This window comes from Artibeus jamaicensis, unplaced genomic scaffold (genome assembly GCF_021234435.1).
Source record: "Artibeus jamaicensis isolate MK-2021 breed Jamaican fruit bat unplaced genomic scaffold, CSHL_Jam_final contig_1998, whole genome shotgun sequence".
Lineage (NCBI taxonomy): Eukaryota > Metazoa > Chordata > Mammalia > Chiroptera > Phyllostomidae > Artibeus > Artibeus jamaicensis.
This window is the reverse complement of record NW_026521407.1, coordinates 1,448,668-1,464,797: the sequence shown is the minus strand read 5'-3', so window position 1 is coordinate 1,464,797 and position 16,130 is coordinate 1,448,668. Positions and strand designations below refer to the sequence as shown.

At 47.3% G+C, this 16,130-nt stretch overlaps 1 protein-coding gene and 1 pseudogene across 4 annotated transcripts in view; one reads left to right on the top strand and one right to left on the bottom strand.

Annotated features, from left to right (window-relative positions):
• Positions 1-106: 106 nt before the first annotated feature.
• On the bottom strand, positions 107-1,649 carry LOC119052593 (40S ribosomal protein S14-like; annotated as a pseudogene).
• A 59-nt stretch (positions 1,650-1,708) lies between these two features.
• SOCS7 (suppressor of cytokine signaling 7) overlaps positions 1,709-16,130 on the top strand; it is a 34,946-nt gene continuing 20,524 nt past the window's right edge. For 2 of the 4 annotated variants that reach the window (XM_053656069.1, XM_037149881.2), the window contains exons 1-6: positions 1,709-2,713; positions 9,195-9,259; positions 11,562-11,666; positions 12,126-12,227; positions 13,099-13,229; positions 13,724-13,892. In XM_053656069.1, coding sequence (XP_053512044.1) covers positions 1,758-2,713; positions 9,195-9,259; positions 11,562-11,666; positions 12,126-12,227; positions 13,099-13,229; positions 13,724-13,892 — 1,528 coding nt within the window. In that variant the 5' untranslated portion in view covers positions 1,709-1,757. The remainder of the gene's footprint in view (positions 2,714-9,194; positions 9,260-11,561; positions 11,667-12,125; positions 12,228-13,098; positions 13,230-13,723; positions 13,893-16,130) is intronic. The other 2 variants (XM_037149878.2, XM_037149880.2) reach the window with 2 other exon arrangements.

Genomic DNA, 16,130 nt, shown 5'->3' with positions numbered 1-16,130 from the left:
CAAAGCCAGGTTGGTAGAGTGAAATCAGCCATGATGGCAATATTTACACAATGGAAAATGGCAAACCATATAAATTTAGTGTTAGTGTTTTGTTGATTACCTAGACTTAAGAAAATGATGGAGAAAATGTTAATAACTCAGATTTAAACTTTTTTAGCTGGCACAAAGGTAATTTATTAACAGAAATAATAATTTGAGGACTCCTGTTCACAGAGGATGACCACATAACACCCTTCCTGTGGGTGCTGTCGGAGGGGGTGGGAGTGACATCCTCAATCCATCTGATTTTCATTCCCGAGAAGGCAAGGGCTCTGAGAGCTGACTGGGCCCCTGGCCCAGGGGTCTTGGTCCTATTTCCTCATATGGTCTGGAGTTTGATGTGGAGAGCGGTGGTGCCCAGCCCCTTGCACCTCTGGGCCATATCCTGGGTAGCCAACATGGCAGTGTATAGAAAGGACTCATCTCAGTCAGCCTTGACCTTCATCCCACCTGTCACACAGAGGATGGTTTCTTAACAGAGAAAACAGCGACATGGGTATGAGTGTCATTGGAGGATGTAAAGACCTGGTGGACACCAAATACATTGTCTCCCTCAGCCACCTGAGGTCCGAGGCAGATGACCTGTTCTTCCTTTTTTTCCTCCTCCTGACAAGGTGCCATTTCTGCACATTGGCTCCAGACTCTGCTACTGGAAAGCTCGGTTTAAATTTAATATGGTATGTCTGTAGCCATTGGATTGTGAATAAAACAAAAATTGTGGACATTTTCACCATTTGCAAACTGTTTTCCGATTCAGCAAAGAAGTCATTCCCATAAATGATAGTTAAGACTTTTTTTTTTTTTTTTTACTTTCCTCTTACAGACATAGAGGAAAATAGTAACCAACATCCATGTGACAATTACACTCCTTGGTCAACTGAAACCACAGGGCGACCCATTCAAGAGCGTGGCAAAATCACTGAAAGCATTCTGCAAGAATCAATTGGTTACATGGAGTTTGCAATAGTCTATATTATCATTATTCTTGGCAAATTGTGTGCTACATATCTTTTACATTAGTAAAATTTAGTATATACTTATGTACCTGTATATACATACATACCCCCCCCAGAGCGACAGTTGTTCAACATTTATCAGCACACCTCTGAGTCTTAGAGGTGTATCTATGTAATGACACACATTATTGGTGTGTCATTACCTAAATATTCACTGGATATTAGGGGTGAATCAGACTGTCAATGAAGAAATGACTTCGCCTCGGTAACACATCGCAAATGGCACAGGGGAGACGAAAACCAGTTTCTCGCAAGGCTTGCGGTTCTCTCCTAGGGGCAGTCCAAGACCCCCAGAGCTGCTCCTCCTCACCGGGAGGGATGGCTTCAGCCTGAGTGCCCGGGAAGTGAAAAGCCAGGGTCGAGGCAGGGGACCAACAGCCAGGCGAGAAGCAGCTCAGGGCCAATAGCGGATCAGGCCGGAGTAACGTCACGCTCCTAGGGGCCGGCTCGAGCACACCGGGGGGGGCGTGGCACAGTCTCCCGGAAGTGATGCCATCCGGGGGGCGGTCCTCCGCGGCGGTGGCGCGCGGCCTGCGCTCGCGCTGGGCTCCGCGCGCCCCCCGCCCCCTCTAAGAGGCAGAGGCCGCCGCGGCCGTTAGCGCTGTAGCTCCGGGGCCCGCGGCGGGCGGGGCTCCGGCGGGGCCCGGCTTAGTCCCCACCCCAGCCCGGCTCCTTGTCGCCCGCCCTCCCTCCCTCTCCCCGATGCAGGGGGCCGAGCTCCGGGATGGTGAGGCAGCGGCAGCGTCCGCTTCGTACCGCGTCTTGAGCCGCCTGCTCGGCTATGGAGAGGCGGCCCCCGAGCCAGGCCCGCCGCCACCGCCCCCAGGCCATGGCCCCCCGCCGCCACCCTTCCTTGCACGCCCCGGTACGCGGGGCTCCCGGCCGCCGCAGCTGATGGTGTTCCGCAACGTGGGTCGGCCGCCGGAGGAGGAGGACGCGGAGGCGGCCCCAGAGCCGGGACCCTCGGAACTGCTATGTCCCCGGCACCGCTGTGCCCTGGACCCCAAGGCCCTGCCCCCGGGGTTGGCGCTCGAGCGGACCTGGGGTCCGGCTGCTGGACTAGAGGCTCAGTTAGCAGCTCTGGGACTCGGGCAGCCGGCGGGGCCGGGAGTCAAGACGGTTGGTGGGGGTTGCTGCCCGTGCCCCCCGCAGGCGCCCCCTCCGCAGCCCCAGCCGTCTGCTGCCGCCCCGCAGGCCGGGGAGGACCCCACGGAAACGAGCGACGCGCTGCTGGTCTTGGAGGGCTTGGAGTCGGAGGCCGAGAGCCTGGAGACTAACAGCTGTTCGGAAGAAGAGCTCAGCAGTCCGGGCCGCGGAGGAGGAGGCGGCCGGCTTCTGTTGCAACCCCCAGGCCCTGAATTACCCCCGGTGCCCTTCCCGCTGCAGGACTCGGTCCCGTCAGGGCGCTTGAGTAGAGGGGAGCAGCAGCAGCCGCCCCCGCCCCCTCCTCCTCCTGGGCCCCTCCGGCCACTCGCGGGCCCTTCTCTGAAGGGCTCTCTCAAAATCCGCCTCAGTCGCCTCTTTCGCACGAAGAGCTCCAGTGGTGGTTCTGGTGGCGGATATGGGGCCAGCAAGAGGCCTTCTGGAGAGCTGGCTGCTTCAGCTGGGAGCCTGACCACCGTGGGAGGCTCTGCCGGCCGGGAGCTGGACGCAGGGAGGTGAGACCTGCCGGGGGGGGGGGGGGGGGGGCGACTCACAAACTTCCCTTTTTTTGCTTCATTTCCCTTTTATTCTAACAAGATCCTGACCATTCTGATGACATGGCCTTCATAAGGAGGCAAAGAATTGGGGCTAAAAGTGGTGTGACATCGTTCATTAGGCCAGAGCTAATTACGGGAAACAGCTTTCACTCTTGAGTTCATTCCCCTTGACACTTCTCTGCTGGTTCATATCTCTCTAGTGCCGAGATGATTTGAAACCGTGCCCCCTACCCCTACCCTGGCCCAGCTTTTAAAGTTTTCCCAAGGTGTCTGTATACTGTTACCTCCCATTTGGGCTTTGGGACTTTTGGGATGGAATGTTGGTGTTGCGTTTTGACCACCTTGCTTATTACTCATGTGTGCCAGCACCCCACCCCTTCATACTCATGCATACGAATGATGTGAGGAGTTGTAGGCCCACAGTCAGTTGGGCATCTCTATTGCAAGTTTTCATGTTTCCCTGGTTGGTCTCCTAGATGTACTTGGTATCTCAAGCCTGTGGGCTGATCCCCGTCAGTGAGAATCGAAAATAGCTTTGCTCTCAAGCCCATGTGAGAATTCTAAGTATGAGGTATAGGCATTGGTGTGTTAGTTCTAGGCCAACTGATGACACTTCCCAACTTAGACATTGAATTTTTTTCCCTGAACTTCTGAAGGATGGGCTGCTGTCTAACATCCAGTGTGAGATCTATACATTGGTTTAGAAATCTGTCAACTTTGGTGTCCACGAAATGTGACTTACCTTGTCGTAACCAACTGCCATCGTGGTTTGTGCTGCTGAAGGGGTTAGGCAACTAAATTGAGAACTTTGTGCACCAGAACCATTGGGGGAGCTTTGGGCAAAGGTCAGTATGTCTCAGGGCCCAAGAATTTGAATTTTTACAAAGCTCCCCGGTTGGTCCTGCGGTATCACCTGGACTGGGAAGCACTCATCTATATGTGGGACCTGGGGTACTCCAAAGGAGAGTGGGGTCAGTTTGACATTGCTTCCCTTTCTGAACAGCTATGCCAGGGTCTCATCTTGGGGATCAGACCAAACCTGAACTCCCTAGGGAGTTGATGCAGGTTACCCCCTTCCGGTAGACCTGTGTTTCTGCATTTGCCTCCCAGAGAACTCATGCGCAGGTCTTGAAAAGTGTGTGGCTGCTGAAACAGCTTTTTTGTTGTAGGCTCTGCATTTGATGCTCCATTTAACCAGTACAGATGAAATTTTCCTCATATGGGGGGATGGCAGGACTGAAGCTGTGGGTAATGACATAGGATAGATTGCTGATTTTCTTGTGGTTTGTCTTGCCTTTGTTCCATATTGACCAGGATCTGGTCTAAGATTTCAGACACGCCAGATATGAGGTGTGGCGTGAAATTAGCTGCTCCGTCTAATAGATTAGGAAGTGGAAAAGGCATATAACATTATACGGTGTTTTGCCTTTGGAAGCAGAATTTAATGGTCATTGGCTGCTCTGTCACCAACCTTCACACTAAGCACAATACAGAATTCTGCTGCGGAGCAAACTGGGCTGTAGCTCTGAAAAGCTTAGTTCAGAGCACTGGAGAATTACATTTTTTGGTCCAAGGGCTTTCTCTGATGGATTGGGGAAGAGCTAGGTATTTATGTACGAACGTTCGGTTGACTGCTGTTAGGAGGCAGCGTGTGGGACAGACTGCGAACATCTAATTCCATTTAGAACCCTAGCATCAGCTGTGGGACGCCAGCCAGCTCTGTCTTCTTCACGCTTCTCCCTTTTTGTTCATCAGGAAAATGGGAGCGATTCCTGTCTTTTTCCTGTTCTTGTAGGAACAGAGTGAAGACGAGAAACGGAGATGGAATATCTTGTGCTTTTGGAGAAGTAATAAGATTGAATTGGTGATTTTTTTTTTAATACTCAGGATTCGGTGCTGTTAGATTTGCTTGTTAGCTTTTACACAGCTTACTATGTGCCAGTCTTGCTGGCAGCCTTGCAGCTGTGAGAAACTTGGTTAAGTCTGGCCAGGGCGGTTGTGATTTCTGAGGACCTGCCCCTCCTAAGTCAGTCCGCCCTGTTGGAAACAAGGATGGGTTTGGAATTTTAGCTCGTTTTTGTGTTTTAATTGGTAGGACCTGGAAGCTGTGAGAGACCTTAATCTCTTGCCAGAAGGTGTATATGCCTTCCTCTTCATTGTTGGTTGGAGTCTCTGTACTCTTTGCTCTATAATTTGGAGTTTTTAACAGTAACCTCCGGTCATGACTCTTTGCTCTTCTTAATATCTTTCCTTCAGCTATTGCTAGAAAGTACTTCCTGCAATCAGTTTATAGGACTTAACTGTTTGCATATTTTAACATTAAACAAGATTAGTTCCTTTCAGATGCTTTAGAGTGTGCTAAATGGACCTACCTGGATATTCTGAGTCTTAATTCTAGAATAAGTTGGCTTAGAGAACTCTTTTGAAGCGAAGGAAGAAAGGGGCCCACCAACTAATCAGGTTTCTGCTGTGAAGAACTGGGCTAGGCCTTTAACACATATGTTGGAATTCACAGAGCTGGGCTTGCTGCCTGTGGGCTTCAGTGTAATGTAGAATTGCTATTTCAGGAAAACCAGTGAAGTTCCCCTTTCTGTTTCACATATGTTGAGCTGATTGTCTTCCTTTATATTTGGTGAGAAATGGCATTCGATCTGACTTTTTTGAATCATCACATAATATACATTTGGTTGGAAATGAGCACCTTGTTCATTTTTTAAGTTTTTATTTTTCCTGAGTTGATGGTTGAGGCTGTTGTCTTGGATCTTCATAGTTGTGATGGGGAAAAATGGATGATAGTTCTATGGTGGTTTCCTGTCTATTTGTTTGGAGGGAAAAGATATGGTTCTGGAAAGAGGCAGCTGCCTTGGCATTAGTTTGAGACCCTGCTGTCATGGACAGATTTGGCAGAAATGAGAACCCTCTTCTCTGTTTCGTTGGGTCTTCAGGTCCGAATGGGGTATTTTTAAGAAATAGCACGACATGCCGAGATTAAAATGCTCTGTGGTGCGGGAAGGAAGTCCTGGTTCTGCGTTTGGGTGTTAGGTTCCATGCTCCATGGATTTTTGCAACTGCCTTTCATGGAGTGGTTGTGGTCGGCAGCTCTCATTGGGAGTGAGCAGCCTGGTTTCAGAAATCTCTATCCATTTGAGCCTTGTGTCTTTGCTCCTGAATATTTTTCTCTGCTAACATCATTCCTAACGATTTAGTCCTTGGACTATACATTGCTTGGCTTTTCCCTGGAAGTTCCCTTCATAGGTTCTTTGGTTGGTTTATGCTGGAGTTTTGGATTTGACCTTGGTGCACAGATGTCTGTGTGTTGGAACTGAAACGAACACATGGTTTTTGTGCCTGTAGCACATGAGCAGACACTAGCTTGTGACGTGTTGAAAATGGCACAGGCTGGCTGACTTGGCACTGTGTGCTCAGCAGGGGCAGAGGTAAAGGGTGGCTGTAAAGTCTGATAATTGGGCATTCTTGTTTGGGAGTCACTTTTGAAAAGAGCATGTGTAAGTCTTCAAGCGTAAGTAGAGGAGATTAATGGACCAGAAGGGAGGGCCTTACCATTTCATTGTTTGTAATTTAGGTTTCAAGGAATTTGCAAAGTGGCTGATGATTTTATGAGTGTGTCATCAGCCTATCTAGTTTAATGCTTTTAACTTTTATCCCACAGATCTGTTGCCATACAATTAGCAATTTGCAGAGTGGAAATGGACAGAGGCATTCTGTCTCTTTGTTACCAGAAGCATAAGCAATGCACAGCTGACACAAAGGACTGCTTAGCCTCCATGAAGACCTTTGCCTAAGGTCTTCTGCCACCCTGTTCTGTTCTGTTACCTGAGGCTTAGCCTGCCAAATCCTACTCCACTCTCCCCTCCAAGCCTTTCTGCTTCTTAGCTTTTACATAGCTTTCCAGGATGCACATGGCTTAACTTTGCACTCTAACGCTCATCAAGGTGACCTGGGGAGGAATAAAATAAATGGGAGTGTGGTATAGAAAGGTTAGTTAAAAATGTTATCCATGTCTTCCGTGATGCTCTTCAAAAAACAGCACTTCCAGCTGAGAATGGGCTTCTATCATTTTCACTGTTTCATATATACAAAAGGATGTGTATATAGTGTGTGCACCATAATAATAATCAAATGCGTACCCAGGTACATATCTCTGAGCTTAGCAGATAGAATGTTATGAGTTACCCTTGAAGACCCTGGTGTGTTGCTTCCTGATTACATCGCCACAGCTACCATAACCACCACCTCCGTGTTATGTTAATCATTCCCTTGCTTTGTTTTTTTACAATCAGCTAGATTGGTCTTTTCGAGTGACTGCCATTAGAATGCTCTCAGGATCCGTGAGACAGAAACTGCTTTGGATTTTCAGTTAGCATCTCCCCGAAGAGAGAAGGAAGCACTCATTTATTATTAGCCTTTCAGCCTCTTAGACCTTCTCCCTCTCCAAGCTTCTTGCTCTGAGGCTCCCTTATTTGCCAGGAAAAAAAATCTCAGGGCTCTTAAATGGCTCTGCCTGGATTTAGATTCGTATGTATTTCTTTTTCCAGATCCTAGAAACTATGATTTTCTTCTTCAAAATGCTGGGGGCGGGGGAGAAGATGAAGTGGAGTGAGAAGGCCTCTGCAAGCTGTGTGCATTTGGGTACTGCCGTTCTTCAGTGCTTGGCACTGAGGAGATCCGTCCCCAGCATGGGCAGATGGCAGAGTAATGCAGCTTCCTTTGAAAAGAGGCAAACGGCCAAGTGGCTGAGGTGTGAACCCTCTGAAAGGCCAGTGCTTTAGGTTTCTGCTTGCTGAGTTTAATGTTGTACCCACAGTTATCAAATAAAAATTGGTGTGGAAGTTCTTCAGTCTTAAAGTTCATGTCCAGGGGAATTAACTTTCCATTTCAGCCCTCTGGAGTGTTGGAACTAAGCTGTAGGCTGCCATGAGCAACTTTCACAAACAGAGGGACCGTGTGCGCTTGTGTCTTGTGGCGATGCAGTGCCTCTCCCGTGGCTGCGTCATTAGACTTTTTAAGCCTCGGCGTGTGGGAGGTCGCAGAGGGAGTGTGAGACCGGCCAGGAGACCAAATCAGGCACCTTGGCTATTTCTAAGATCTTTACACAATGGTTTTGAAATTTTGTTTGAAGTGAGTTCTGAGAATCTCAGATACATGTGTTAAAACATAAATGCATAAAGATCTTCTAAAATCAAATAATTCTAAATAGGATTTTCTTTGCTTCCTCCTCCCCCTCCTCTGGCGCAGTTGAAGTTTCACTTAGTCCTTTGGGGGAGAGTAATTTGGGAAGGTGAGCCAGCTACAAGGCCGAGTCAGGCACTGACGGCGGTGGTGGGTGTTTTTCAAAAGAATGGTTTATTGAGGAATGATTTATATACCACCTAAAACGCCCCTATTTAAGGTGTCTAGGTCTATACATTTTGATAAACATATATAATCATCATGACCTCTGCCACAGTCGAGATTCAGCACATTTCTGCCTCCTCCACAAGTCTTTCCTTCCTTCCCTTGCAGGCAATTCAGTCCTCTTGAGATGGAATTTTTTAGCTTAGCACATTTTTAGCCTGAAAGTCTTTGTCACAGTCTTTAGATTTCTTCCATTTCTCTCTGAAAAGACATTTGAAATTGGTACAAAGCAAAGTTACCTTTTGTGTATCTTTTCATGGAAGACCTGGGTTTTCTGGCTGGTTCCCTGGAGCAGTCAGGCAGGAGTCTTGGGGGGAGCCGTGTGGCGAGAGGGCCGTCTTGTTCTGTGCCAGGTGGAGCCCCTGACCTGAGCGGGCACCTTGGTAGCTGATGGTTTTAACCCACGGCTTAGGGACATTTGTGCAGAAATCAGAGGTCTTAAGAGGTTGAAGATTATACGCACGTCCTGTTCCAAGGGGCAGGCCCAGAGGGAAAACTATTGCCCTGACATGTGAAAATCCACTGTGCAGCTGACTTCCTTCCTCTAGATTGCCATTCAAGGTGTTTTACTCTTTTTTTTTTCTGTTCCTTTTTTTTTTTACTCATTTATCTTTAGAGGGGAAGAGAAGAGAGGGAGAGAAATAGCAATGTATGGTTGCCTCTCGTGTCTGCCCCACTGGGAACTGGCCTGCAACCCAGGCATGTGCCCTGACTAGTAATCGAACTGCGATCCCTTAGTTTGCAGGCCCACGTTCAATCCACTGAGCTACACCAGCCAGGGTGTTTTACTCTTTTAACATGCTGGGTATGGAGCGATGCAAAGGGATTTCTCATTGCTTTGCATACTGGTGAATTCTCTAGCCAGACTTGTTTAAGGAATTGCCTTAATTATTTTACTCTTCCCCTTTAAATTTTAAGAGTTGATTACAAAAATGTTGCTGACAATGACTACAGTTTGCTTTGTTTCAGTGCATCTGGAATTGAGTCTTATAGTGATTTCAATGCGTGCTTTCTCACCCCCTAGGAAACCCAGGTTGACAAGAACTCAAAGTGCCTTTTCTCCGGTCTCCTTCAGCCCCCTGTTCACAGGTAAGGGTGATCTCTTTCTTCTGACGTGTAAAAGCTGCGGTGTTCTGAGACCTGTCAGGAATCACTTACAGATGCACCTCAGAGGGAGCTTCAGGCATGTCTGCAGTTATTTTCTTCATTCCATGCTGGGTTTGGAGTGAGGCTATTTTTATGGTGTGGAATGTGTTCTTGACTTTGGATGCTTTATAGTTTAGAGTAGTGGCGGCTTGCTGGTAATTAGGTGGCCCTGGCAGTTATGCAGTGCTTAGTTCAGGGTCGTCACATATAAATTAAAAGGAGGAATTACAAATTTATAGGTTCGCAGTGCACAGAGGACGTTCAGTTCCTGTCCCGGTTTCCACTGGAGGTTGTGCATTGCCTAATAAACATGACTGTGGCTATCCAGTCTATTTTTAAAGACTTTGGGCAAAGGGGATTACATGAACTCTTGTCTTACCCATTTTAGGGGCTAGCAGTTCTTGCAGCTGTTTGACTTCTTCATTATGTCTAATTTAAGTCTCTCTTGCAGCAAGGAGGAACACAAGTTACTAATGTAGGAAAGTGGTTGAATGTCATTTGGGCAGCTGCCTCCTCTTTAACAAGGATCTCCTTCGGAGAGGGAGACCTCTTGTTACGTCAGTCGGATGTGAGGCTGGCTCTCCTGTGAATGAGCTGTAGGAAAGAGGTCGTTAGCCCACTTCCCATGTCTCAAAGCTGAGTACTCATTGGTTATGGCTGAGAAGCCTGTAAAAAAAAAATCCCAATTTCAAATTCTTTTGGTATTGTGTCCTTCAAAAAGATGGTTGCAAGAATTTTGACTAGGGAATAGACATTTTCAGAAGATGTTAAGTGGGCTGGTGGGACCCACATAACTGCAGAGGTGGCCCTGGGCCATCAGAACAAGTGAGGCAGTGCCTGTGATGGGCACGGGCAGGGAAGGAGGGCTCTGTTCTTGGCCCAGGCCCAGAATTAAAGAATCTTATCCTCTAGCAATATGTCTTTCTAGTTAATAATTGTTTCCTTTCTGCAGTAAGGAATGCCCACATCTGTAGTGCTGGGCTTGGTGTTACTGTTTCAGACAGGCCTTAGCCCTTTGAATTACCGGTTTTCATGGAGGTGCCGCACCCACAGTCCAGGCCTCTCTGGCCCTTCAGGAGCCACACTTGTCCAGGCTCATGGCGTCGGTCTGCACCGCTGGGCTCTGTTATGAAACTGTGACGAGTCCAGCTTCCCAGGACATCCACTGATGACTTTGGAAGAGCTTTTCTGCTTATCGTAATGAGTGTTCAAGAACTTTGTAAAAAAAAAAAAAATGTGTACTAGATTCTTAAAGCCCAGCTCCAGACCTTTTAAGAGACATTGGTTTCTATTTATAATAATAAAATCTAACTGAGAGCTAATTCAAATTAGCCTCTGGAATAAAAGGCGTTGGAAATAACACCCTCCAATTAGTGAAATCCTGAGTTTCATCTGTGGATCAGACCTTCCAAAACAAATCTATTTTAGGCTGTCAGCTTTAATAAAATACCCTTCATCCTCAGGTGACTTGGTGGAGAGGGGCAGCTGGGGTTGGGTGGCAAGAAGGAATGTGTGTGGCTGAGAACAGAACTGTACGACAGGCTGGGAACTAAAGGGAAACCACGTGCCATCAAGTTCCTCCTGAGAGGCTTCCTCTAAGCTTACCTGGCTCAGCGGACTGTGGAAGTAGCTAATTGTTAGGGTTGGGAATGCACTTTTCCGTCTCTGTAGCCTTAGCTATTAGGAACTAGTTGATACCTGAAACTGGTTTTCTTGTGACTGAATATTCTGAAAACTCTAGACATTTAGAAAGAAGTTGGGGCTAACACTGGGACCTTTATTTACATTCAGTGTACACTGCAGTAATTACATTTTCTGGCACTTTTTGTCTTCCCCATGTCCATTTGGGCTTGTAACAAGCTGCTTGCCTTGCCCCCGAAGGCAGAAACTGGTATACAAGCCTGAAAAATAAATGGCGTGGTTCCCATTTGAATGAATGAGACCTCTTGGTTAAGGTTATATTGTCCGTGGCAAAACCACAATTAGTATAATTAGTTGACTTTTCCACTGTCAAGCATGTTTTCATCCTAAAGAATCCTTGATCACTAATGAGGCAAGGAAATGGTAGAGTTGAACATTGACTTCCTAGGTGTGAGAGGGGAGTCCAGCCCTAGGAGCATTAGTGTTTGGATGTTTTGAGAGCCATGGACCTCTAACTTGCTTTGCTTGCCCTTTGCCTCTCTGATCTGGCCTCAGCTTTGGGCAAGGTGCTCTCTATAACGTGCTTGCTCTGTGAATCCTTCAGGTGAAACAGTCTCGCTTGTGGATGTGGACATCTCTCAGCGGGGCCTGACCTCTCCACACCCTCCAACTCCCCCTCCTCCTCCAAGAAGAAGCCTCAGCCTCCTAGGTATAGTCCCCTCCACTCTGTCTTCTTGTCCTAGTTGGGGGGTGAGCTCTGCAGACCTGTTGTTCTTTGCTAGGAGCCAAACACACTCCTGGGTTTCTAACAATGAACCTGTTATTTCCTTCCCTCTCTCAGCACCCCTGTCACCACCCCAAGGGGCAGAATAGGTCTCTCACTTGCATGCTGTTACAGCCTTTACTGTCCATGGGTTCACTACGTCTGGATTTATCCTGCCCTTAATCTACAGCTAGTGGGCTGCTTTAGGAATGTCCTTCCTTTCCTGCTTTCAAGCAGAGGAAAGCAGATTAAGATGATTGTTGCCCTTTGTGCAAAAAGACAGGGTGAAGGTCGGGCCATCTCGCCCCCGAGGGCAGCCTGGTGACCCTTCTCCCTCTGCTCTGCTCTGCCTTGCTCATTCTGTGCTCGTATTTCTGAACCTCTTGCTTTTGTTCTCTCTTCTAGATGATATCAGTGGGACGCTGCCTACATCTGTCCTTGTGGCTCCGATGGGGTCTTCCCTGCAGTCTTTTCCCCTACCTCCGCCTCCTCCACCCCATGCCCCAGGTTAGCTTAGATTAGAGGCAAGACCTGCAAGAGTTGGGAGCACAAAGTAATACACTTTTGAAGGATGGGAGAAATCTATTTATGGAAATAACAGAACTTAGGGAAAGCTGAAATTTTTTCCCCTTGGCTAGACCAGAACTCCTTGGAAATGAGGCCAAGAACTGATTTTTCTAACCCATTTTATTTATGGAGTTGAATCTGATTTTTGTTAGAAGTAAAAGACTATTGAATTTTTTCGTCTTTTTGCTGCTGAGACTTTTTTAATCCTTGAGTAGACATCACTGAGGAAACTGCCTTAATTTCAGGGTAGTGAGGAGGTTTAATATGTTGCTGGTTTTCAAAGTTCTGTGGTTTTTCTAAACTTTTAGTATTGACTGCAGCCTTGTAAATAAGTACCAAGCATTTAGTAGCCCACACCTGCTTTGCCAGCCTCCAGTACCCAAGGGATAAAATGAGTGAAATCGGCATTCTTTTCTACTTGCTTGGCAAAATCATTACACTTCCTGGGCAAGTAAGCGAGTCACTATTTCCAAGGCTGCTTTACCGGCACTTCACCTCGAGGTGGGAGAAGTTGGAATCGCTCTAGGCTGGTGAAGGCCCTGAAGTAGTCACCTTAGTCAGGTTAGTGAGCAGCTTCCCACCCCTTCTTGGGGTTCAGTGCCCCCACCCATCCTTCACAGCTTACACAAGCCCACACAGCTTTTTGTTCCAGCCCATCCAGCTTTTCCCCACTGCTTTGGCTTCACCCTTTCCAGCTTAGCTTCTAATGCCTTACCCCTCTTCAGTTAGCATCTTCGTTTTGGGGGGAGGGTGTACTTATGGTTGGGAGCATAGAGGGAAAGCAAGTGACCACCGCTCTGTTCCTCTGCAGACGCATTTCCCCGGGTCGCTCCCATCCGAGCAGCTGAATCCCTGCACAGCCAGCCCCCCCAGCACCTCCAGTGTCCCCTCTACCGGCCTGACTCGAGCAGCTTTGCAGCCAGCCTTCGAGAGTTAGAGAAGGTAGGTGGCACCCGAGCACGGGAGGCTCACCGTCTCCCCCACCCCTTAATTCTGTACCTCGTTCCCCTTTTATTACTTTTAGAGGAAGAATTGTTTCCTTGTCTCTATATTTATAGTGACAAGACAATATGCTACTGTTATCAGTTCCATAAATGATATTATAAAATTGAATCTGGGATGGGAGGGGGCAGAATTGAATGCCTTAAGGAAGGGCTGTAGGGAAGTGTTTGCATCGTCGAAGCTGATTGTGGCAGATGAACTGACCTAGGTCCCTCTTCTCTTCTCTGGGCCTTGGTAATGGAATTGTAGGCTTAATCTTCTGTAACTTTGGAGGGCTAAAAATATAACGTTTATTACTGCTGGTTAAGACCCTCCAGTAACTTTTCCCCACTGAAATGCTTTGGAAGGGAGGGCTTCTCCTGTGGTAAGATGGATTGTGTTGAACACTCCGACATTTCTCTGCTTACCACTTGACCACTTTTTATCTTTGCTAGTGTGGTTGGTATTGGGGACCAATGAATTGGGAAGATGCAGAGATGAAGCTGAAAGGGAAGCCAGACGGTTCTTTCCTGGTACGAGACAGCTCCGATCCTCGTTACATCCTGAGCCTCAGTTTCCGATCGCAGGGAATCACCCACCACACTAGGATGGAGCACTACAGAGGTAAGAGGTGCCGGTGTCGGAAGGGGCCTTTCTCTACCTTTGCTGTTTGCTTTTTCATAGGGAGAATTCATAGAAATGGAAGCGTGAATAGGGGAAAAATGTCATAGACTTAATCGAATGCTAATACAAGCACTGCTTTCAGCCACTAGAAGAAAAGTTGGCAAGGGTAGGGAAGAGAGTAAGGGTTCCTTTTAAAATTTATTCTCAGCCTCTTATTTCCCAAACGGAAGGGCCTGGACAAGACTGCTGAAGAACAGAACAAAGCCAGTAAAACTCTACAGAAGGAAGAAATAACCTAGACAAATCCTCCCAAGCTTTGTTCTTACTTAGCATCTAGAGATACTTTCTATTAAATCATATACACGAGGAGGAGAATTTAGTGTTGATTCTGGACTGTTCTGTTCTGAGTTTCTTTTTTTTTTTTTAATATATTTTATTGATTATGCCATTACAGTTGTCCCATTTCCCCCCCTCATTCCCTTCTACCCTACATACCTCTCCCCCCACACTCCCCCCTTTAGTTCATGTCCATGAGTCATATTTATAAGTTCTTGGCTTCTATATTTCCCACACTACTCTTGCCCCACCCCGTCTATTTTCACCCCACCATCTATTGCTACTTATTCTCTGTACCTTCTCCCCCCTTCTCCTTCTCCCTGTTGCTAACCCTCCATGTGATCTTCATTTCTATGGTTCTGCTCCTGATCTAGCTGTCCTCTTAGTTTGCTTTTGTTTTAGGTGTGGTTCTTAATAACTGTGAGTTTCCTGTCCTTTCACTGTTCATCTTTTTTATCTTCTTTTTCCTTGATAAGTCCCTTTAACGTTTCATATAATAAGGGCTTGGTGATGATGAACTCCTTTAACCTGACCTTATCTGAGAAGCACTTTATCTGCCCTTCCATTCTAAATGAAAGTTTTGCTGGATAGAGCAATCTTGGATAAGGGTCCTTGCCTTTCATGATTTGGAATACTTCTTTCTAGCCCCTTCTTGCCTGCAAGGTCTCTTTTGAGAAGTCAGCTGACAGTCTGATGGGAACTCCTTTGTAGGTGACTCTCTCATTTTGTCTTGCTGCTTTTAAGATTCTCTCTTTTATCTTTAATCTTGGCTAATGTAATTACGATGTGCCTTGGTGTGTTCCTTCTTGGGTCCAACTTCTTTGGGACTTTCTGAGCTTCCCAGACTTTGTGGAAGTCTGTTTCCTTTGCCAGATTAAGGAAGTTCTCCTTCATTATGTTTTCAGATAAGTTTTCAATTTCTTCCTCTTCCTCTTCCTCTTCCTCTTCTCCTTCTGGCACCCCTGTGATTTGGGTGTTGGAATGTTTAAAGATAGATGTCCTGGAGGTTCCTAAGCCTCTCCTCATATTTTTGAATTCTTGTTTCTTCATTCTGTACTGGTCAAGTGCGTCTTTCTTCTTTCTGGTCCAAACCATTGATTTGAGTCCCGATTTTCTTCCTGTCACTGTTGGTTCCGTGTACATTTTCCTTTTAATTCACTTAGTGTAGCCTTCATTTTTTCCTCTAATTCATGACCATATTCAACCAATTCTGTGAGCATCCTGATCACCAGTGCTTTGAACTGTGCATCTGATAGGTTGACTATCTCTTAGTCACTTAGTTGTATTTGTTCTGGAGCTTTGATCTGTTCTTCCGTTTGGGCCATTTTTTGGCAGGGGGCGTCAGGCCATGCCTGTCAGGTAGTGAGGGGCAGAGCCTTAGGTGTTCACCAGGGTCAGGCAACCCATGTGGCTGGGTCGTGATGCTGTATGTGGGTCTGGGGTCCGAGAGGGAACAATGGCACTTGCTTCACTCTCTGTTGGATTTCAGTTCCTTCCACTGCTTTCCCCAACCAAACTGGGCCCTTCTGGTGCTGATTCCCGTGTGGGTGGGCTTGTGTACATTCTAGGACCCTGTGGGTCTCTCCAAGGAACTCTCCTGTGAGGCTGGGAGTCTCTTCCTCCTCCTCAGCTCCCACAGGTGTTTTCAGTCTGTGTTTTGAGGCTTTATTTCCCGGTGCTAGGACCCTGGGTTGCGAGGTCTGTCTTGCTCCCCAGTTTTGTCTGGCTTATCTGCACGTGAATGTGGGACCGCCCAGCCTTGTGCGCCATGCCCCCCCCCCCCACCCGTTGCTGTCTTGTGCGCCTGGTGCTACTGCTTTTGTGGCTGTGACCCCTCTCCGCGGGGCTGCCTGACTCCATCCCTCCTACTAGTCTGGATGAATGTGTCTATTTTAACTACTT